The sequence below is a fragment of the Podarcis vaucheri genome (genome assembly GCF_965113315.1).
Source record: "Podarcis vaucheri genome assembly, chromosome: 10".
NCBI lineage: Eukaryota > Metazoa > Chordata > Lepidosauria > Squamata > Lacertidae > Podarcis > Podarcis vaucheri.
The window spans coordinates 33944082-33969018 of record NC_138748.1 but is presented as its reverse complement, the minus strand read 5'-3'; the positions used below and the strand labels follow the sequence as shown (position 1 = coordinate 33969018).

Here is a 24937-nt window from a genome sequence, read left to right as displayed (position 1 = left end):
CTGCAAGGTTTGAAAATTAAAGGTTTCTCAGTTTAGCTTATTTATGCATGAAGAACTTGCTTCTAATGGGAAAATGTTTTGAAGTTATTTTGCAATTTATACAAAGAGCACTTCTAGAACAAAGAACATTGTTACAGTGAATTCATGTTTTCTCAGACTCCAAGAGGTTATCTGAATAATATTTGGGAAAGTGGGCTTCCAGGAAAATCAGAAAATTTATAGGTAAGCATCATTTGTAGGGTTGTCCTCCCAAAGGTTACAACTGTGGAAGAAAACATCTCAAAATTATAATCCCAAGAAAAAGGTCAAGGTAAGACCTGCTTTGCTGCCACCAGGTAGAATCGGTTTGGGGACATCCTTTGCTTGCAGGAGATGCTGCAAGGAGCTTGGCCCTGACTCCTGACCTAAGGAGAAGATGATATTCCACAGGCTATTATAATGCTCTCTGGGAGCCCAGGGAGAATTGACACATATTTTGATGCATCGTTGTATATGCCAGGGATGCAGAACCTGTAGCCATCAAGATGTTGTTGGACTACAGCTCCCATCATCCCTGACCATTGGGCAATTGACTTCTGACAAGCACACAGAGTGCAAACACAACTGAGTGTATGGGGGGGGCTCGTTTGATTTCACTGCACGCAGGTGGTATAGTGACAATAAAGGTTTGTTTATTTATTTATTTTTATTTATGGTGGTTGGAGATGATGTGGGCCAGAGTCCAACAACATCTGTTGGACTCCAGGGCTCTCCATTCCTGGTGCATGTACTCAGCTAAGTTCCAGCTGGCTCTCTGTTGCAACATTGTAGATGAAATCCAACTCATCACTATACAGTATATTTTAGCTTGCCTTTTTTTACATTTCTCTTGGTGGGTGACAAAATGTTTCTCTGTCTCTGTCTCATTCTCTCTCTCTCTCTCTCTCTCTCTCACACACACACACACTCAAAGCATCATTCTACCAGCTTAACAGTTTATAAGTATCCAAAGATTCACTTAGAAGCCATTTACAGGATGAGAAGGAAAGCAATGCTGATTTTAAATTATTATAATTATAATTATTGTTGTTGTTATTGTTATTATTGGTGCTTTTTCTGGGGGTACACAGGGGTATTCATACCCCTAAACATTTTGTGAATCTAAGTTTGGCCTCATTGAGGGGCAGTATTTCAATATGAGTAGGAAAATGAGAGCACCCCTAAACATTTTTTTAGAACAAAAACACTGGTTATTACCATTAATATTTTGGAAACTGCACACTCACCCTTTTCTGTACTGCATCTGACTTTTAGGAACGGATATGAGAAGAAGCACAAAGGAGGATTGCATCTGTTTCTTGCTATGTGCATCAACAGAACTGTGCATGATACTGCAGACTCTAAACCCAACCACCCCAATAAAGCCTTCTCCCCAGAATGCTGCTTTCTATGTGTTGGAGTTTTTATTTTTTCACGCAGCAGCAATTTATCATTTGAGCCATCATCTGCAGTCTAAAGAGCTACAGTCCAAGGGAGCAGGCTTGCGATCTCAGCTGCTATTTGTGACAAGTAGGCCATAGCATAGATTTTGAGCATCTTACCAGATTTTGTACCATACACATCCTTTCACTTCTCAGCTCAGCTACAAGACCATAGATATCCACAAAATCATGGTCATTTATATGCTGTGTTAAATGGTCCAGGGCGATATAAACTCCCGTTCTTCCAACTCCAGCACTATAAGGAACAAGTCAAGACTGAAGTATTTTCACATGAATTTTCACATTTTCACATGTCTAAAATCTCTAATGGAAAATCACAGTTGCAATAAAAAGTAGATTACAGTTTTGACTAAATATAGACAATGATTCTTTATTTTTAGGTGTACTTATGTCGGTGAAACTGAACAAGGTGCCCCAGAATCTTTTATTGACTAAGCGTTAATGCATTCCCAGATTGGTACTATGGTATCCAATCAAAACAGAAGGAAGTTGCTGGCCTGGATTTACTCCTAATAGGGGTAAGAGGGTAAGTGCCCCAGCTTACGTTAATGAAGGCTTTTTACTGCAATTGTCATTGGTCTCACAGTCATTCCTAGCTCCATGCTGTTCTCCAACTGATGGCTCTCATTCATAGATATCTGCTGTGCTGTAGGTTTCTCCAGACACTTCATTGGTGTTGAGCTATGGATTGCATGTTGCCTGTTTTTCTTTTCTCTCCCCCACCCTCCCGTTCTAGCCTTAAAAGCAACATGCTTAGTGTCTGCCATATCTAGAAAGAATACGCAATGCCCCTAACTTAGCTTCATAGTCTAACTATCAAAAGTGTTCACTAGGCCGCACCTTTTTTATTATTGGCTTATCACTTGCTTTGTTTACAGGCATGACACAGGTTTTCATTTTATGTACTGAATATTTTGTTTCCTGCTTATTTTTATGTATATGCCATTAAGAATGCTATTTGTTACTGTACACATGTATGCTATATTATGTGGGGGTTGGGGTTAGGAGGAATTAGATGAAAAATATATAAAATCCCTTACATTTTTTTACAAAGGAAAATAATTTATTACCTGCAGTGAACAACTATGGGTGTGCTATCATGTGCTCGGCTAGCACGGATCAGCTTTACAAAATGGACTAATGATGCAGTCGTTTCAGGTACTCCATGTTCAGGCCAGGCTGTGAAGTTACACTGACGTACCATCATACAATCCCCATGCTTCCAGATACAAACAGAAAGAAGCAAGGTTTTATTTCAGAGTGGCAAACACTTTCAACTGCAGCTTGAGAGGCCACACATAACTGGGCTAAATTCAAGTAAGATTTTGTTTATGAGACCCTACTAACTAAGCCCTCCCGCCTACGAACCCTGATCTTGACTGGATTATCTTATCTGACAAACACAATTAAGCATTGATAATGCAAAGAACAAAAATCAACCATCCTAAGAAGTAATAGACTCGGTTGGAAGACCAACATTGTAGGTGATTGTTCTGCCTCTGACAGAAGGTAAAAGTAAAGGGACCCCTGACCATTAGGTCCAGTCATGGACGACTCTGGGGTTGCGATGCTCATCTTGCTTTACTGGCCGAGCTTCCGGGTCATGTGGCCAGCAGGACTAAGCCGCTTCTGGCGAACCAGAGCAGCGCACAGAAATGCTGTTTACCTTCCCATCGGAGCCAAGCTGTTCGAGTACCAAGGTACCACTGTACAGTGGTACCTCGGGTTACATACGCTTCAGGTTACATACGCTTCAGGTTACAGACTCCGTTAACCCAGAAATAGTGCTTCAGGTTAAGAACTTTGCTTCAGGATGAGAACAGAAATCGTGCTCTGGCGGCGCGGTAACAGCAAGAGGCCCCATTAGCTAAAGTGGTGCTTCAGGTTAAGAACAGTTTCAGGTTAAGAACGGACCTCCGGAATGAATTAAGTACTTAACCCGAGGTACCACTGTATTTGGAAGCATAACATTTAATATAGTGTATTCATAATGGAATAATAAATATTATGGATAGCTTGATATGTTTTGAATTAAAATCAGAAGTGTAAGCAGCATGGTTTTCACAGAAACGGTAACTTTTTAAAAAAATCACCAGACCTTACCCTTTCAATCTTTAAATCCCTGATGGTCCAGTCTATTTGAACGTCTTCTACTAATTTGGTAATCACTATATCTCCAAACACAGTCACTGGTATGTTGTCTTCAGGCCAGTATTGATGACATCTTATCTGCAATCAGTATGGAATAAAGTGGCTTATTTTGGGGAGGGGGGAAATAACAACATGAAGGCTTTTTGAAAGGGTAACTGGCAGTTACCAAATGTATTTCTTAAGTTCATATATTGGTAACTTACCCGTCCTTTTTCAAAACACTGAGTAAGCATAACAAGGGTTTTTGCTCTTGTTTCCCATACCATTCTCCAGAAATCCCCCACTGTGCCTGGTAATGGTCCTTGAGTAGCAATGAATTCATTTGGACATAAATAGCCCTAAAGAAAAGATGAACCATAGCAAATGCTTATAAAGAAAAAGAGTGAAATAGATGCATTCAGCAAGCCATCTCATTTGCAGCCTATGACTACATTAAGAGAAATGCACCTATTATTGCAGGAGGTCCTTCAGCAACTCAGTGCATTCCCATGGGTGTTCAGAAGGAACCAGCCTCTACATTTTGGAACTAGAGAGAAAGATGTAGGAATCTTTTACTGAGCCTATGAACTCTTAAAAACATTGTATGTTCGGCTATTTATTTATTACAATTCTAAACATCTCACCCTCTCAAAAGAGCCCAGCACAGTTTACATCATGGTCAACTGAACTACAATAATTAAAATATTTAAAACAGAGTATCAAAAAAATCCCACATCACAAAACAGATGGCACCATCCGAGGCACCATCCTCCAAAGGCCTGAATGAACAAATTGTCTTTTGTTGACACCAAAATGTTAGCAGCAAGGACACTCATAGTTCCGTGAGAGAGAATTCCACAACTGGGGAGCTAGGCCTTGTCTTGCATCACCACCCAACAGATGACACACACCTTTGAGGCCACAAGCAAAGCCTCCCTGTCACATCAAGCTGGCAGGTATTGGAACATAGGATGCTGCCTTATATCGAGTCAGATGATTGGTCCATCTAGCTCAGTTATTGTCTTCACTGACTGGCTGCAGCTCACCAGTCTTTCAGCCAGGGTTCTTGCCCAGTTCTACCTAGAGATGCCAGGGACTTAGGAATTTTGCATCTTTATCACTGCAGAGATCCTCCTTTAAGTACTTGGGCCCCAAGGTATTCAGGGCTTGATGCACTAGGAGCCAGTACAAAGCTGTAAGTATTGGTGATATATTATTCCATTTTGCTACCCTGCTTAACAGCCAGGCAGCTGCATTCTGCACTAGCTGCAGCTTCCAAGCCATCTTCAGGTGTTGCCCAACATAGAGCGCATTGTAATAGTCCAATTGTCAGGTTACTAGAGCATGGTTTCCAGAAGCCAATCTATTCCAGTCCAGCAACAGCCGCAGTTGGCCAATGACTCAGCACTGGGGACAGGCTTTCCTCACTACTGAGGAAATCTATTCCTCCTGAGACAGGATGAGACTGAGGAGTATACCCAAGCTAGAGACCTTTTGCTGTAGAGGGAGTCCACAGGCTGTCTCCCTAATGGGAACCACCTACAAATAGCATCTCAACATTAATGGGATTCAATTCCCATTAATTCAAAGTGTTGGTGCTGACCTTTAAGGCCCTAAATGGCCTTGGTGGTCCTGTATACCTGAAGGAGCGTCTCCACCCCCAGCATTCTGCCCAGACACTCAGGTCCAGCACCGAGGGCCTTCTGGCGGTTCCCTCACTGCGAAAAGTGAGGTTGCAGGGAACCAGGCAGAGGGTCTTCTCGGTAGTGGAGCCCACCCTGTGGAACACCCTCCCAGCAGATGTCAAGGAAATAAGCAACTATCTGACTTTTAAAAGACATCTGAAGGCAGCCCTGTTTAGGGAAGTTTTTAATGTTTAATGCTGTATTGTGTTTTTAACATTCGGTTGGGAGCTGCCCAGAGTGGCTGGGGAAACCCAGCCAGATGAGCAGGGTATAAATAATAAATTATTATTATTATTATTCAGTATCAGTTTATTAGCCTTCCTGCATCCCATCATTGCTTTCAGACACTGGTCACAGTACATGTGCAGCCCCTCCTGATTCATATGAAGCAATAGCACTGGATGGCATCAGCGCTCTCATGTGCAGAAACATACACACAGAGAGAGAGATGACAGAGTGGTAGAGAAAGTCCTCACTCTGCAGAAATCTTTATATCGATCTTCCTCATGGATTTGATATATAATCAGAGATACGTTTGGTATATACTGCATTACAAATGGAGGCTGGTCGTTTTGCTAATGCCTTAGTTTTGCTGCTGCTTTTCTGTAAACCTGTAAGAAATCATCTCTCTTGGATCTGGCTGAGGGTTCATTTAGCCCAGAGCCTGCTTCCAACAGCAGCTTTACCAGTTGAGAGAGCACATAACAAATGTAACATTTTGCACCCCTAAGTTACAGAATCTCACCTCATTCTTGCAGGAGAGAGGATTAACATAGCTTTTCCTTGCCACCTGTTCTGTGTATAATGTATCAGGTGACTAATAAACAGCTGTGAATTATTTGACCTGTAAGTATTTAGATTTTTATTTGACTTCTGAGCATAATTCCATAAAGAACTAATCATTTTCTGCATAAAATATATTTGTTTCAAACCACACACACACACACACACACACACACTAAAAATAGGAAGAATGTGATAACAATTACAAATGATCCCAAACTTACAGACACATAACTAGCATTGATGTAATCCGATCCAGGTATGCTAGCATCAGGCATCAGCTTCACTCTGTTGTTGTTATCTGTACAACGAAAATAAAGTCAATGAAACGAAATATGCTTGTTTCTTCTATTAGTTTCAAACCACTTGACCTATATGTCTATACTCGTATTTACATATGTTATAGTGTTGATTTTTAATGGGGTACAGAAATACCGTAAGGGTCCTAATATGACACTAAAAAGAGTATAAACCTGGAGTAAAATAATTCTGCACTTCTTTGTTATAATTGCCGCCTTTGTGTCCAGAAAGTTCTTGGAGTTTACGTACCTATTGACAGATAATACTGTTAGCGGGATGCCTATATTCACTTACCGTATCTTCTGCCTTTGTGAAAATGTAGTAAGGGGGGGGGAATTAAAGTTTTGAGCAGTTCTTGACAGTATTTGTCATTTCTGCATAGCCATGATGTAATAAGAACTCCAAATATGGTTCTTCCTCACTCCTGAATGTGTAAACATAATGCCCATTTCTAGTTTTATGTAGTACAAATAAAAGTATGCTAGAATATATTTCAGAATTTAGGGTTCACTCTGACTTCTGCTTGTCTGGTCGCTTTACCCAATCTTTACCACTGAATTGGAGCAAATGTCTACCGGGTTTTCTGCAGACTGACATTCTGTGAACTGACATCTGATTCAGCACTAAAGCGCAGGTTTCCCCAGGGAAAGCAGTGGGGCAAACAGAAGTAAATCCAACTGAATTCAGTGGTGCTTGCTCTAAGGTAAGTGTGGTTAGCACAGGGCCGGATTTAGGTCTGATGAACCCCTAAGCTGCTGAAGGTAATGGGGCCCTTTATATGTCCAGCTGCCCTTTGTCAACAACAAAATGTTGCTGTTTTTTGTGTTGAATATATGCTATATGGTAATTTATGGACCTAATAGGTATCTAAAGAGGCTAGCCAAAGAAGCACAGATAAAATCCACAGGTAACAGAGGAATTCACTTCTTTCTGTGTAAGATGAACAGTAATGAAGGATGTGTTCTATTGCTTTTAAAATTCAGAATAGGAAACAGTTTAAGGCTGAAATGCTAACCCAGTGCCGGATTTAAGTATAAGCTAAGCAAGCTATAGCTTAGGGCCCCTCTTTTGGGGACCCCCCAAAAAATTAAAGGAAAAAAACTGGATGTACATTTCCAAAATATAAGATAAAAACGAATAAAAAAACCCTACATACAGCAACAGTGTTTTCTGTTGTGTAGGCTCCCATGATGTAAATAATTTGTTATGTGCAAATGGCTTTGTCAAAATGGGGGGAAATGACTGCCCATTTCTTACCACCCAAAATCTTTATTTCAAAAGTAAAAGTAAATTTAAAACTCCTTTCCTACTGCCTCCCCCCTGGAGGTTTCCTTGATTTATTGCAAAACTGTCCCTCCCTGATGCCTGAAACGAGATAGGATGACTACGGTAGTTTATACTGAACTGTGAAATCAAGGTGGTGAAAGTGGCTGCAATCCTAACCCCATTTACTTGAGAGTAAGCCCCACTAAATTCAATAGGATTTACTTTGGAGTAGACATGGTTAGGTTTGCAGCCATGGATGCCTTTGTGATGGGTAATTAATCAGTTCATTAATTTTTTTGTCTTTAAGCTGTCACAAGGCTCTTTGTTGTTTTTGCTGCATAAAAGACTAATACTACCCTTCTGGAAATTCATTAACTTTGAAAGGAAACATGCAGGGGATATAGATATCTTGTAAATATCTGTTGATGGCTGAGATGCACGTTAAAAATATGCATATATTTGCCTTGCTGGACAATGATATAAACACAAACACATGTGAAAATGAACATTGGAATGGACTGAGGCATGTTTGTACGTGCCCAGCCCTAAACCATTTTGACTGCAGTTTTTATTTCTATGAACCACTTTAGTATTCTCTAAATGAAAAGTGGATTTAAAATGATTTTAATAAAATAATTAAAATAAGGTAAAAAAATAAAACTTCTGAAACAGATAACAGGAACAGCTGTTCTAAAAAGTTAATAGCACAGAATGTGGTTACATTAACAGAGGAATGCCTTGCCCCCGTCTCACATCACAGCTAATGCTTAAAATAATAGTGGCATTTCTGTCTTATTAACTGAAAAATGAAGCAGTGTTGACTACAGAGAGACAGACCCCTGTCTCCTATGATAAAAATCTATCCTCAACTTATAAGTTACCATATATTCACTCTGATCTTTCGGAAAACTCTTACACAGCACATTTACAAGTATCTTAAGAAAGCATCACCATATTTAAAGGGAAACTGCCAACAGGTGGATTTTACCTTTTTATTTACAAAAAAAAATTTTTCACTAAGCATAAAATAAAGATGTTGATACCATTTTGATTATGTTACAAAGCTAAGAAACTATTTGAGACTATAAAGATACCAGCACCTCCAGTTTAATGGCTGTGAGTGAAAGCAAAAACTTAATTATAAATAATCTTTACTTTGGAAAAACCCCACAAAACTCTCAAGTCTGTAATAAGAAATTATCATGTGGTAAACACACTTCTTCCCAAACATCACAGTGAAAAATAATAATAATAATAATAAAAGTTTAAGACGCATTTTAGCTAGTGGAGAGAAAGAATGATTTGTAAAACACAACATACATGGCTTGATGTTGGGAAAACGGTTTTTAGACCTGTTCCAAGGAAGATCAGCATCACCTGAGGCAAGATCTGGAAGAAACTTGGGAAGTTCCTATAAAGCAACATATAATGTTAGAATGTCTTTGGGGTTGCTTTGCAGATCAGCAATGTAAATATAATATGAAATTTGTTCACTGAGTGGCATATACAAGATTATGTTTATAGATGCATAATACAATCTTAAAATGAAGTTCCTAAACTCTAACAAGTCTATTTGTCCTTGCCCACCAAAATAAGTTAATATACCCAAAGAAATGTTTTTTTGTTTTTGCAAGGTACAAAAGGGAGAAAATAGATCCACTATTTATTTATTTATTTATTAGAAAGTATCAGATAGAAAAATTGAACTTATTAAAGTTACGTCATCCAAAGTGAAAATTACCTTTTTTTAAAAAAATATTTAAAATATTTTGATGCATTTTAGCATTTGTATATATAAAATAAATGTGGCAATGATACCAAAATAGAATTCAGGTGAACCATTCCAGTATGAGGAAAGATTTGGAGGGGTTGAGGTATACTGGATTTCTAAGGACAGCTGGTAACATTACAGAAGCCTTTCACCTCACTGTCAACCCTTGTTACAACAGCAGTTTCAGATGCTAAACTACAGAACAGACTGTCAGTTCATATAATCTAAGCTTATATGAACTTTCACCTTGGAAGTCAAGATGAAGTCGGAGTGCCACTTTCTGTGTTTTTTGTGTGGCTTTTAATGGAGGGAACCAAATAAGGAGAAAGCCTTTTCCTGAGTTGCTTCCCTTGTAGTTATGATTGGCCTAGTGCTTTGCTACAGTATGAGAACAAGAAAGTATTTAATCAAACATGGGCGATTGGCAATTTGTTATTCCTCACTGACCTCTGCCTCAGTTCAGGAAGGACAGGAAGATGTATATTGGGCATAACGAATAGGGATAAGGAAATACATGAATGAATCACAGCCCAGTTCAAAGTATTAAATGTAATCTACAATGCAAGGGAATAGAAGTGGCATGGCCAGGTCACATAAAAAGTAGGGTACCTCAATGACTACCTTTTAAAACTTATTTAAAAATAAGTTTTAAAAAATAAAACAAATAAAACAAATAAAAGCAAATTGTTATGAAGATTTGTTGCTTTCACCACCCACCTATCCTCAGCGATTTTCATTTATTTCGACTTGCTGCCAACACTGCCATTTGTTTTCTTGAGGTAAAATACTCACATTCAAACATATTTCCATAACCAACTCAACGCTCATCTAGCACCAATTGAACATGGACTGAAGTTATGGGGAAAGTTCAAAACTTTGCAAAGCAAAACGATACCATTGATAATTATTTCCTCCTACCAGCTAATGTAAAGTCTATGATACAGAGATGCCCCTTTTGATTTTACCATTTTAAATGCACATGCACATGGAAAGTAGCATGGTATACTCCTAAAGGCTTTGTATAGATATTAAAAAGCACTACAAATAAGATGCTACCCTGAATTACTCCACAGCATAACTGCCAAGGAGAATGAAAGACCATCATCCAATGTTATTCTCTGAAATGGACCCTGGAGACAGGATTGGAACCACTATAAAACAGTGCTTCCGATACCCATCCCACTAACTTGGCTCAAATGGATACTAAGGTCAATAATATCAAAAGCTATGGAGAGCTCAAGGAAGAATAACAGAGTCACACTCCCAGTAAAGGTCATCCAACAGGGTGACCAAAGTTGATTCAGTTCCCATAGCCAGGCCTGAACCCAAATTGAAATGGGCTGAGATAATGTTTCATCTGCACTGGAAACTTCACTGCAGATTGCAACAGGTGTGGATGTGGCATCAAGATTGCTACAAAGGCAAACAACTTTGCCCTCAAAGTGCCTAGGGCTCCCAAAGGGCATAAAACTCCATCCCCTAGAGCAGATGCTGGACATTACAAAAAGGCTTCATGTAAGAAAAAGCTCCATACACATATAGATTCATATGGGAGTAGGCTATTCTTGAATGACCTGACAGTACTTTCAGGGATGGCTAAACTCTGGCCTTCTAGAAGCTGTTGGACTACAGCTCATATCATCCCTGATCATTGGCCATATTGACCAATGGGAGTTCAAGTCCAACAACATCTGGTGGGCTGCAGGTTTCCCTTCCCTGCCTTACCACTTGTTTTTATGTTTTATTATTAGTGCTAGTTTACTACTATTTTAACAGAGTAAGCTAAAGGTTAAGGGACCCCTGACCATTAGGTCCAGTCGTGACCGACTCTGGGGTTGCGGTGCTCATCTCGCTTTATAGGCCGAGGGAGCCGGCGTACAGCTTCCGGGTCATGTGGCCAGCATGACTAAGCCGCTTCTGGTGAACCAGAGCAGCGCACCGGAAACACCGTTGACCTTCCCGCCGGAGCGGTATCTATTTATCTACTTGCACTTTGACGTGCTTTCAAACTGCTAGGTTGGCAGGAACAGGGACCGAGCAATGGGAGCTCAGCCCGTCGCAGGGATTCGAACCACCGACCTTCTGATCGGCAAGCCCTAGGCTCTGTAGTTTAACCCACAGCGCCACCCGCGTCCCAATAACAGAGTAGTGTGCTACAAATGCAACTCTCAGTTTCCCTGTCCTAGTAAGATGGAATTTCTGCTCTTGTTAGGAAAAAGAGCTCTCTGTGCACTGTTCTGAAGTATCTTATGGCGAGTTCGTTATTACATGCAGACCAAGACTGCTTAAGAACCATGACCAAGAATCTGTAGGAAACACTATTCATCTTATCACTCTTTTGTTATTATTTCCTAAGTGAGTGAAACATTATAATCCAATAGTATAACTGTCAATCGATTTTTTTCTTCTTCATTATTCACAGATCCAGACAATGAACACTTCATGGCAAATCTATAAATCCAAAATAATAGAGTCACTGGAGAATGACAAATGATTTTTAGGATAGTAAATGACTCCATGTGCTGGTAATGATGAACACAATATTACTGAGATAACAAAAATGATCTATTTCTGAATTAAAAAAAAACACACGATAGCCATAGAAAATAAGTTACTTACAAAAACAAGGAAAAGTCCAAGACTTAAGCATAGTTTTGGCATGACATAGCTATTATATAAATTTCACACACTCTTTGGAAGACCTATCTGTTTTCAACAGGAACAAAGGCTTTCAATGCTACGAGATGAGACATTGCTGGTTGTGATCATACATAGCGTAATCCATTGCAGACTGCTCCTATGACACCTTACAGAGATGAGCGGGTGCTAAACAAGAGTAACTCTCATTTATCTCGTAGGGACTTATAAAAGAAAAGTGTCTGGAAGGTTGGTGAAAGGCTATAGGTCAGTGGTGGAGCACCTACTTTGCATCCAGGTTCAATTCCTGAGAGAGACTCTCTGAGAGAGACTCCTGCCTAAAACCATACAGAGCTGCTTCTAGCCAGTGTGGACAATACTGAGTTTGATGGAACAGTGTTCTGATGGTATAATGCAGCTCCCATTGATCTCTGTGTTCCCAGGTCTGAGATAGGACTCCAATGTGAATTATTATTCTTTCCTAGAGGGCATTCAACCCACCCATGTTTGGGCTGCTGGGAGGAGGAAATTGCACCTGCTTCAAGATTCTATACCATTCTGAAACTTTGTGCCCATTTTACAGATACTTCCTGTCTCGTGCTGGGGACCCTGTCCCAGTTTGAGAATGACTCGTTTAAAACTTCTTTTAAATTACAGTGGTACCTCGGTTTACGAACCTAATCCGTTCCAGAAGTCCATTCTTAAACTGAAACCGTTCTTAAACCAAGGCGCACTTTCCCTAATGAGGCCTCCCACCGCCTGTGCCCTTCCACCGTTTGGCTTTCATTCGTAGACCAGGGTAAGGTTCTCAAACAGGGACACTACTTCTGGTTTTGCGGAGTTCGTAAACTGAATCATTCGTAAACAGGACTGTTCTTAAACCGAGGTACCACTGCACAGTTATATTGCTGAAATTGCCATTTTAAAAATATATGGGTTTCTCTAAGATTAGAGTCAAAGGGATAATGAATACTTGGTGCCATTGCACAGGAGGCAGAAGGAAGATCACGGTGTGGATAATTCTGATCGCACTGCAACAAGGAGACTGTAGTACCTAAATGGATAAACTGGTAATTGGGTACTGATGATCAAGGCAAGAGTCATCCATGGCCTTGCTTGCTTAAAATGGACATGAAATGTGACACATGAAACAAGTGTAGGTCTTGCAATGTTGTGACAACTGCTGGTAACATACCAAAAATTCTTCCTGAAACTTTAGGTTGTTGTTTGTACAAAGCTCTTCAACGTGTTGTAGAAAACATTTCTTGCCTATGGGCCTAGAAAACATTTTTAGAGAGAGTTAGTGGTTGCCTAGGATATAATAATCTGAATCGAAATATATTGTTATCCAGATGTATAACAAAGATTAAGAAAAAACATAGTAATATGAATATTTTACAAAAGGGAATAATTGGCTTTACGTTAGGAATTTGTTTTGAAATAATAGCCTCTTGCCACTTCAAACCTCCCCTGATTTAGTTGATATAACACAACTGTTATCTACAAACTGTGTGTTACAAATGTGATTGCTCCAAAGTTCAGTTGTTGGATATTTATGTGTGTCTGCAAAGTCACCTCTCAGTTCTATTCAAGCACATAATGCTTCTTTTGTCACACAGAAACCATTCTATACAATGCAGGGCTTTAGATATATAAAATATAGCAGTGACTTCATTCCCATAATTACATGGTTTTTAAACCCCAAGGAGTTAAATATCCCTATATTACTTGCCAAGCTAAAACACAGACATGCAGGCTTCACCCCAGAGAGAGAGAAAGCAGTTCTCCAGTTTCCATGCAATTAGTCATGCTTTTATGATTTATACACAGTTTGGAGCTTTTTCTAATAAATATACAAAAAGAAACCACACATTGTGATTCACCAAGCTAGCAAATCTATAGCCACAATGTAAAAATTAGCAGTCAACTTACTTGATGGATTTTCTATAACTAAGTAACCTGTAATAGAGATTATGTTAAATGATGTAAGTTGCGAGTCAAAGAACACTTTGCATTCTGGTTACGTTGTGGACACAACAGAGAGGTCAAAACTAAGAAGTAAAAAAATTAATTCAATATTCCAAATGAATCAATTTTAAAACTTATTTGTGCTCCTTGTTATGGGATACCAAAGCAGTTGCACCAATTCTAAAACACTCTTAATTTTTTTACTAGCATGGAAATGAGATCTTGGTGCTATGGAATATCTAACTTGATTTGTATAGTGCAAAGATAATTAAGCACAAGGGTTTGGTGGATTAAAAGTCTTATTTGGAAAATATTTCTGTTTAGAGAAAAGTTCACACTGCTTCTCTCTTCATATCTTTCTTCAAACTCCTTTCTTCTCAAAAGCAGTAGAAAAACCCAATGTTTCAAAGCACATCCTGTTATGACATTATACACCTTGGTGTTGCTGTCTGTCTCCCATAGAAAGCTTTTAAAAGCACACACTGAGCTCAGAAGAACTAGTCACACATTTAATAGCAATCTGCTTCATGTATGCATGCAATGTAAACTTTTCTAAATCGCTCAACACCTATAGTCAGCAGTGGCTAATATCTTGAGCTTGGCTGAGGGTTGGTCAGTGGGCTGCAGCCCGGACTCCTCCTAGTTGTAGATGTTTGGCAAAGGACGCATGGTTTCAAGAAGGATCAAGGAGTTGACAGGTGCTGCTAAATTCGGAGATGCCTCCAGGATGACCTCTCATTTCCTGAAAGGAGGGTGCTGTGTCGAAAGTGGCACATAATATTCTCCTGTACTGCATTTGGCACAGGGTGATATCAAAACAAGTCATACTCATGGATTGATGTCCATTGATTTCAGTGGGTCTGCTCTGAGTATGGCTAACTGGATATCGTTTCATAGAATCACAGAATTGCAGAGTTGGGAGGGAGGCCAAGGGTCATCTAGTCGAACCCCTTGCAACGCAGGAATCGCAACTAAATCACAACTAAAGTGTCCCTGAAAGATGACCACCCAACCTCTGCTTAGAAACCTCCATCGCCTTCTGAGGGAGTCTGTCTGTTGATGGTACCCAGGCCCTCCAAATGGGAGTGGCAAATACAAGGTAAGAAGCAGCCTAAAGTCTGAGTAATAAAATCTATCCTGTAAAACGAGAATGGAAAGGAGGCACCACAAGATAGGAGAAAATTATTCCTATATGCAATCGCAGAAGCAAGAATACGCCTTGTGAAGAACTGGAAAGGAAATCACATACCTACGAAAGAGGATTGGTTAATTAAATTAACAGAGTTTATAGAATTGGCAAAATTAACTGGGGTAATAAGATACCAAACACACCAGAAATTAAGGGCAGAATGGTTATGGTTCGAACATTACATGAACAAACACTGCTCTAAAGATAACATGCTGATATGTTTAGACTAAGGTTGTAAGGATGACCTGATGTTATATTATAATAGTACCATAAAAGAAGTAATTACAGTGATAAATGATATGCAATGTAAATAAGAATTTAAATGATTTAAAGATGACGAGAGCTGGTGGAGGGAAGTCACATGGGTGTGGTATTTTATGTTCCTTTTGTCCTTACTTTTTCTTCTTACTTTTTTAGTTTATTTTGTGGTTAAGTGTGTGTATCTTATTGTTTTGTTTGTTTGTAAGTACGCCTAAATAAAACATTTAATAAGAATAAAAATGTAATATAAATTGTATTCATTTATCGGGTGGGGGGCAGATTCAGAAACTGGCTTCCTAAGTTATGAAATTTAGAGAAGGATGTGAGGAACAGAGAAGCATTCTATATAATGACCTTGTTCCTATAAACGTTTCTAAATAGCAGCATACTTCTCAAATTGTTTTACCCTGGTATATCAATGAAGAAACCTGAACTCCAATGACCAACTTTTTTCTATCTGCTTTTTAGCATTTTATTAAAAAAACTATGTGTAGTAGGGTTCAGTATAAAAATGGCTGGAGAATTTCCCAGCTTCCATCTCTTGCTTCCAATGGAAGATTTTAGGAAATTCATTTATTAAAATCAATTTTGGAATTCTGTTGCTGAAGTTCTGGTTCTGCAGAACAGATTGATGATGGATGTGGCTTGTGCATAGGATTCTTCACACACACAAATACAAGAAAGTCACATTAAAATTAACCTAATATGTAAAAGGAGAACATTGCATGGGAAAGGAAGTGATACTCTCAGGGAAGCCATTGCTGAACAGAAGTCCTGAGGTGCTTCTATAAAGGCGAGGAAAGAAGGACAAATTATTACAATGCCAATGTAGAAATTCACTAGCTCAGGGGCAACTTGCTGTAATAAATTCGCCCAACTATGTAGATAGATCCTATTTTAAAAAATATGTTTTACATGGACAAAAAAATGAAATCATGTGCTAGACAACAGGTATTCATAAACTTATCTAAATCGGTAAGTTGGTAAACCAAAACCAGGATTGTTCTGCTAAAAAACATAAGGTTCCCACTGAAAAAGCTGAAGATTTTTTAATAAAGCATTTCTCAGTGGAGATATTTGTGCTTTCTTGGTGATTTATTTTTAAACTTTCAGTTAAAAGGGCAAACCAGGTGTCGTCAATAGAACTAGATACAATTGGAGCTTAATTGAATTAGGGATCACGTTTGATATATGCCATGTTTAGATGTCTACCGTACAAAACTTGGTTTTGAGGAGTTTAGTGTTTCAGAAAGAGTGGACACCAAAATGCCCTTTCTGCTCATTTAGTCACTTTGAACTCAATGGGGCTTCCTTCTCAGTTGACATGTACAGGCTTGTGCTGTTAGTTCTCTATTCAGGCAACTATCTTTGCAGTTTTGTAGGAAATCAAGGACACCATTTTATTTCCCACTGGAAAATTCAATATTGCAATGAGACTTGCCTATGAATGTTTACTTGGGTCTAAGTTCCACTGCATAGGCATATTCCCAGATAGGTGTGCACAGGATTTCAGTCTGAATTGCTTTAAGGTTCTTAGAATAAGCTTTTTTAAATAAATCAGACATTGCTCTGTTAGCAGTTTGGCTTTATTCATATAACACCCAGCTTTACTTGACAGTCTGATCCTGTGGATGTTTGGAAATACATGCCGCTGGGTTAAGTAGGGTTTAATCCCATGAAAGGTAGTGTAGGATTGCAGCCTACAATGCCATAATTAAATATCAAATAATAAAATCTGTGTTAAGGCAGCCTCCTCTGCCAAGGACAGTTTGCGGGGGTTGCCATACTTGCTGTTGGACCTTGTGTGAAATATATTTTGGAGCCCCCTCTCAATTTTAGGGGGCTATACACCAGTGTCTAATTACATACCTTCTGGTTGGAGATAAAACATAATAGAGGAAGAAATGTAATTAAATATGAAGAACACATCTTCAGAATCTATAGGAAGAATAGATGCATTTTATGCCTAATAGTAATCAACATGGCAAAGTTATTATTAGAGAGAGAAATGAAAACAAACCCAAATTATTGTATAAACACAGCATATGACTAAATTATAATTTATGATAATTTAAACATATCTATGCATTTGGTGGGCCCCTGGAAGCTTTGGGCTTTTGTGTTCTACATACCCTGCATAATATGCATAAGAACATAATATGAACTTGCTGGATCAGGCCATTGTTGCATCCAGTCCAGCATCCTGTTCTCACAGTGGCTGACCATATGCCCACCAGAAGACCACATTATATGTCTGCCACTGACACTGCATGTGGGAATGGGATTCTTCATACATCTGGATCAGATCGCATGTGGGTAATATCAATGCACCATAGTTCGAGAGGCTACATGTGGAGAATCCTTTGCTGAATCGGTAGCAGTGGTATACCTAGTGATTGGCTAGGTTGGTCCCTGCCAAGGGCCCAGGCAGCGCCAGAGGAAGCCGCTCGGGCACCTGGGGTGGCACGCCCAGGGGAGGGGCAAGGGCGGGGCGAGCCACCCATGGGGCGGGCACACTGCGGGGCCACTGGGGTCTGCCTGCCTCCTCCCACACAACCACCCTACGGCTGGGGGGAGGCAGTGGGTGGACCATTTGGGCAGCACGGAGCTTGCGCGCGCCCAAGCCACTGCGTCTCTTCCAGGACAGACTCATGGCTTGGGCACACTGCAGGCCCTGTGGTGAGTGCTGCCTGGCATTTTGTCACCCCCCTCTGTGGTGACACCCGGGGTGGACCACACCCACCGCACCTCCCTTCCTCCACCCCTGGGCCCAGGCCCAGGTTGATTGTAGAGAAATCTAACCTCTCCACTCTGACTAGGAGCCTGTCTGCCCTGTCTGATCCTAGGCTCTTCCTTCTGCTCTCAGCACTGGCCTCCTCTGGGATGGGAAGCTTATTGCACATAGCACCATAGGATATATGCAGGTGAATTAGGGCCAAGAGTTAAGTGCATTATATAATTCCTAATACAAAAGAAAAATCCAAGCATACTCTGCACAAGGAATGTAAACTTGTCAAATACACAGGAATAGGGACCTTTCAAGAGACAGGAAGGTTATTATGCCATTGCGTAAGTTTTCTTCAAGTTACAGACCACTAATAATGCAATATACCTATGTACAAGAAACCTATGCAAGAGATCCATGCCTCAGTACTTTATTATGCAGCAATTCAAAATAGATAAATGGCAAAATAATTGTGTTGGTCTTTAAGATGCCACAAGAATATGTTGTATTTGGTGCAGCAGAATAACATAGCTAATTGGCTACCGCTTTGTGAGACGTATTTGAGCCTAGCTGAAGTTCCATTCCAGCATGACATTCTCCCCTTTCCCCTCACTCAAGCTTTTTTTTGGTCTAAATTTTATAAGAAGCCATTTATTTATGTTGGCAATGGTGACTGGAGTTCATGTTGTCATACAGCATCAGCTTACTCTCTGGGTCAATCTGTTGAAAATCTATGGGGAATTACAGCTTGTTCAATAGAAAACCACAGAAATGAATGAGCAGACTAAAGGCTTAACTCATAAGCACCACAAGCACTTGCTAGGAATAACCAAGGAAGTAATTTTCAATGAGTTAAATGAGATTTTCATAGGTCTAACCCTTCAGGGACAGTACAGATCAATAATTCCTTATGAGAGGCCCTTAAAATAGTCCCCCAAGCAACCAATGTAGTGGAGCTCAATATCAGGGCCTAAGACTACCTTCATAACAGTCTAAGACATTCATACACAAAGACAGTTAGCACATTTTGAGCTGGCAGCCCTCTTGGCAATTTCTGAGCTTCATCTTTCCCACATTCAGAGGAGTGGTTTAAAAAGGGGGGGACACAGCAGCAACTGGCAATAATGTCAAATGCTGTTATTAAGACAGCACTGAGATTTTGACGTGATCCAGGGCATATGACTTTTAGTCTTCAGTGCTGATGAGAGAAGGCACTGCTATCGGGAATTCGTAGAAAATGTTTTTCATGCATTAAATATGCAGTTGCTATCTTGGCTACTGGTACTGATCCAGTCTAGACAACTCTGGTCAAAAAAACAACACCTCATCACCAGCAGCCAATGATGTGGACCAGATAGGGAAGCAGCACGATGCTGTCATGCCATGAGTAAGTTTTGCCACATGTTATGGAGGAGGGAAGCTAGGAATAGAGCTGTCATTGTGAGTGGCAGCCTTGTTTTATCATATCGCGTAGTTCTCTAATTTTTATGAATTTATTCTAAATTAACTGGATGCTTTATAGGAAAGTCAGTTGTGTTGTAGTGCTCAGCATGTTGGACTAGCACCTGGAAACTGGGGTTAGTATCTCCACTGGTGACCTTAGACCAGTCACGACCTCACAGGGTTGTTGTGGAGATTAAATGAGGGAAGGACCATCTACAGCACCTTGAATTCCTTGGAGCAAAAGGTGGGTTATGAGTGGGGGGAAATAAACAAACTGATAATAGTCAATCACCAATTGTTGTCCAAGAGAACTTCAGTTTGAAGCTCTGACTATCCAAACAAATACTATTCTTGATATACAAAAGTCAGAATGTCTAATTTCATCGGGGGGGGGGAGTACTTTTTTTTTCATTAGTACCAGCAATAATCATTCTCGTTTTATCTACCTGAAGGTGGCTTTCTGCAGCTGCCTCACATGAAATGAGTTATTGGAAGATTACATATTGTTTGATAATGCAGATCAGCACAGGTTTGGCAAACCTCAAAAATAAAGTATGCCCAGCTTTAAATGGATGTTTTCAAAATGAACTTCTGTAATTTCAGTTTGGATCCACTCTGAGGGGTTATGCAGGTGACCTTTTTACACTGTAAACATGTATTATTTTTACTTGGGATCTACACATCTGTACAAGGAATGCTTTTTATTGCAGCCATTTAAAATAGAGAAGTTGCAATGCCAACAATACTTCCTTTTCTCCCATCAATGTCCCACAATTGTGCAAACCTTCGTCTTTCAAAAAATTATCTTTTTGAGTCCTGTGTACACCACTTTACTTCTTTGATTTGTGTTTTAAAGCAGCAAATAGGTTTCTAACCACAGCAAGGCTATCTCTTGCTCATCCCTGTAAGGGAATAGAATATTACATTGATATGGAGCAGTACTAGTATATAGCACTACTGAGAACATCTCAATTTTTTAGCCATCTGGGAAGACCCTGTATTGCCTATTGAGGATCATTTTACAGTACTAGAAGTTTCAAAATGTGCCTAAGGCACTGAGAGAGCGAGCAGTTTTATCAGATGAAAGCCAATAAAGCATAGTAACACACAAATGAGCACAGCACACTAGAAACCACACAGGGGTTCTTCAGCCATGCAGTAACTTACTGGATGACAAATATCTCCTTGCGTCTAAAGAAAAAGGAGGAATATCTGGAAGCAAAACCCATTCAGAATTAAGTTTTCAAACAGGGACAAGAGTTCTTATTCAGGTAAAAGGTTGCATATATTAATTGATGTGGAGACTTTGAGCAAAGTGCAAAGCTTTAAATACAAAACCTATGAAACTTTCATGCTTTTCTCCTGAAGTAAACTACTAAACACAGAAAAAATAAATGCCCAGAAGCAGACAGTATAAGTCAACAGCTGTAACTCTGCCAGCCACCTTCAGTTTGCAGCAGTGAAATTTTTGAGCAAAGTAATGCAAGCCACCCATCTTCAGGCTACATTATATGTTATATTAGGTGTCTGCTAACCCAGAGAGTTGAATTTGCATGAGAAATACAGATGAATGTACAACTTGTCTTCATAATATGTAATTCCAGCCTTTCTATGGACCACCATTTGGGAGGCTACAAGTTTTCAAACTGACATCTTTCATTTAATCTTCTGTGACTTTAATCGGACATAGTAATTCTTGACAGAATTCATCAGTCATTAAATTAAAACTCATTTCCTACAATATATTTACATTTTTTCAAAACCTAAAATAACTAGGCTCTGTACACAAATTAAAATACAGGGGTTTTGATGGCAAACAATACCGGTATTTGTGGTTTTTGAGTTGTTGGGTTTTTTAAAAAAAAAACTTGGAAAACCACTTCAGGTTTGGGGGTGGGGCATTGAAAGTGGATACTCAGAAAGCACAAATATGGTTTGAGGCAACAAAGAGGAAGTATTGCACACCACTAGTACCAGCTGTAAAAATCAGCCAATTTATGTGCAATAATCACACAGAAGACTAGTTCACATCATAAGGTGTTCAGGTGAACTGTGAATGCACAAGAGTTGAGGACGGGGTAGACTTCCTTGTATCCTGTAGACATGATTGCTGCCACCAACGTGAGCAAATACTTTGCCAAGTTAGGTGAGCTCCAGAACTTGGGACACTAGGGACTTTTTACAAGTGTGAGTTGAAGTACATTTCATTCACTGTTCTATCCGTAAACTTGCACAAGTCAAAATAGGTGGAAGTACACTGTGCTACCTTTCATGCGAGTTTGGCTCACAAAGACTCTGGACTAGTCTCTCCTGAAGACAGGATAATAAGGGCTGAACTATATGGGACTTTAACTGTGCAGTTCTGGCCTTGAGTGCAGGTCACCCTCCACCTCCACACTCAAAAACTGCCAGTGTGTGAGAGACGAGAACTGGGACCTTAGAATGGGGGTAGAGGAGCTTTACTTGCCATCCCGGCTGAGGTCCAACCTGGATAGTCCCCTTTCTCTCCTGCAATTTGCATTGAAAAAACATCTGACTGAAATCAGAGGGACTTTTTTTTGCAATGCAGATTGTTGGAATGAGCCCTCAGATCCAAATCGAGAGTGGGCAAATCGTTAAAACACCCCCTCCACTGCACCTCTCATGCTACGATTCCAGTGCAGATTAGAAATCCAACGCTGGCAATTTGTTGGGGGAAATCCCTGCAAAGAAATGCAAAAGTACCCACATACGATCACGTGTAATTTGGCCCAAAATTATTTTGCAATTTGATCCAAAACCAATTCATGCTGAAGCATTTCTATTTAACTTGTTTAGTGTCACTAAACCCAGTGGAACTAATTCAGCATACATTCAGATTCTCAGGCAAAGATTCCTCTTTAGGTGGCACATTTCGATGTGTTACCTTAAGAACCCACACTCGTGTTTTCCAATACACATTTCCTTGCATTGTATCAAGGACCATGCACAAGCAAATGTAAAAAGAAAAAAGAAGAAGCCTTTTGGATATGGCATCTATAATGGCCGTGAGCTGTAGACTGGGATGTAATACCTTAATATGAACAATGTTTATGTTGTGTGTTGTATCTTTGAACTGCAGTCTGCTCTTCTTCCAGGGAGCTCAGAGGGCTATACATTTTCACCTTCCCTATTTTATTCTAAAACAATCCTGTGAGGTATAGTAGACTGGCCCAAAGTCATTCAGTGAACTTTGTAGCTGAGCAGGGATTTTAACCCAGGATTGAATGATCAGTCCAGCACAACAAACTGGCTTTAGTGCTGACAGATTTTTGAAAGCTGGTCACGTAGCGTAGGGTGACATGTTATCAAATGACTCTGAGTCAAAGTGAACAATCAGCAATATGCTCCCACCGTATTAAGAGTGACTGAATATTAAGTCTTCAATAAAACACTTAATGTCAAAACTACTCAGAGAGATTACATTTGTAATGATAAAAATAAACAAACAAGGAGCAAATGTTCTTGGCAGAATTATATAACGGTTTGCATTTTGGTCTTGTTCCAAAGTGGGGAAGAAAAAGTGATTTTCTGAATTCCTGAGAGAAGTGTCTGGAGGTCACCCTTTGAAAATGGATCTTTGTGACCTGTGTAAATAAGAACACCACAAAACACTTCCAAACAAGTAAAAGGTCACAATGGGGTCATGACTGCAGACCCCCAGAACTACTGTTTTGCCTACGGAGTACACCTACCGTGTTAATCTCTCATCCTTCATTTCCAGGTCTGCCACTGTGATAAACTGATCTAGTTTGAATTTGGTGTCAATAATTTCTGCATCCCGTGGAGAGTATGTGCCTCCTTCTTTTTGCTTTTGTCGAATTCTAAGACAAAAACCATAGGAAAATGAATGAGAAAGAACATTCAGTATTATTCCCAATTCACTAGACCTTTACTAAAGTATGTATTCAGTGCTTTCAAAGTGCTAGTAGTATGAAGACGAGAAGAAAGTTAAAAAGTCACAATCTGCAAATGCCAGTAATTGTTATCTATTTCTTAGCATTGCTGTTGTGATTTATTACAGCATATTTCCTAGCATTTTTGCATATCAAATTAAAATAGAAAAACTGAGATTTCTATTTTTCTGTGTAACACAGGAAATTGGACTTTTAATCAAATTTAGCAGCATGATGACAAATTAAATATATTACCCACACACCCCAAAATATTACTTTACAAAAATTAAAAACACATATCTTATATAAGATATTATATAATTATAAAAAAACACCCATCTTACAATTCTTGGTTGCTGCTGCTACACAATCAGCTTCCTTGCTTGTAACAGTTCTATTGATTTCTTCTAATATTGACTCTCCTGTGTCACAGACCAGAATTGAGTAGAGGTCAACAGTAGTGACCACAATTCTGTTCAAGCTGATTTGTACAGATTGAATTCAGTAAATAATGAGGAAGGACCCTTTATTTTTCCAGTTCCTAACACAATTTCTACACTTCATAGAATCATAGAACTGTAGTGTTAGAAGGGACCCTGAGGATCATCTGGTCCGATTTCCTGCAATGGAGGAATATGCAACTGATCCATATGGGGATCAAACCTGTTTGTTTATAAACAAACAAACGAAAAGAATAAGACTTGAGTAAATCCATCTCCAAAGACACAGCAATACATTGCTATAGTTCTCTGATGTGTCTTACGCCTGCTTTCCAACATGGGACCCAGTGGGGGGCGGAATTAATTAATTTCAATGAATGAGCAATTTAAATTCAAGGATAATTCAGTAGAAGCAAATGAAGATGCACATACCTTGCAAAAGCATAAATTGCACCCACAAGGAGAATTACGGATAGTATGCACAATGTAACTGCAAGTATTATTTCTACAGCTCTTTCGGAAAGCCCATCACCTGTAACATAAAGGAAGCCCAGTGGGAATTGAAACATTAAAGACAGACTATGATGACAATACATGGTTTAGTTTTGTAAAGATGTTTTATGCAAAGTGCTTCTGCTAAATTTGCCTAAGCGCACACCATCACAGATTTTAGCAGAGTCCAAAATGTTTTTATTTTAAGGATGGTCTACTGTCAATGTGATCACCACAGTTTTCCTAATGCAGTTATAATGATCTCAGTAGGCTTGTGCTGTGCAGAAGTCTCAGGGTAGCTTATGGACAAACAAAAAATGGAAACGCCCAAATGCCCATGTATTCATACCTTTCAAATTAATATCATGAGTTGCTGCATGCTCGTAGCTCCTCATAGGAAGCTGAGACAGGACACTAGTATGACCATATAACTGGGGAGGTTGCATAGTCCC

At 39.5% G+C, this 24937-nt stretch overlaps 1 protein-coding gene across 3 annotated transcripts in view; it reads right to left on the bottom strand.

Annotated features, from left to right (window-relative positions):
- Nucleotides 1-24937, bottom strand: part of PTPRQ (protein tyrosine phosphatase receptor type Q) — a 105329-nt gene that overhangs the window by 4432 nt on the left and 75960 nt on the right. For 2 of the 3 annotated variants that reach the window (XM_082240929.1, XM_082240930.1), the window contains exons 52-61: nucleotides 24426-24525; nucleotides 23353-23481; nucleotides 13986-14012; nucleotides 13249-13330; nucleotides 8966-9056; nucleotides 6304-6380; nucleotides 3836-3970; nucleotides 3585-3710; nucleotides 2552-2700; nucleotides 1581-1716 (exon numbers count right to left, since the gene is read on the bottom strand). In XM_082240929.1, the coding sequence (XP_082097055.1) occupies nucleotides 1581-1716; nucleotides 2552-2700; nucleotides 3585-3710; nucleotides 3836-3970; nucleotides 6304-6380; nucleotides 8966-9056; nucleotides 13249-13330; nucleotides 13986-14012; nucleotides 23353-23481; nucleotides 24426-24525 (1052 nt within the window). Of the gene's footprint in view, nucleotides 1-1580; nucleotides 1717-2551; nucleotides 2701-3584; nucleotides 3711-3835; nucleotides 3971-6303; nucleotides 6381-8965; nucleotides 9057-13248; nucleotides 13331-13985; nucleotides 14013-20806; nucleotides 20852-23352; nucleotides 23482-24425; nucleotides 24526-24937 lie in introns of all 3 variants that reach the window. The other variant, XM_082240928.1, reaches the window with a different exon arrangement.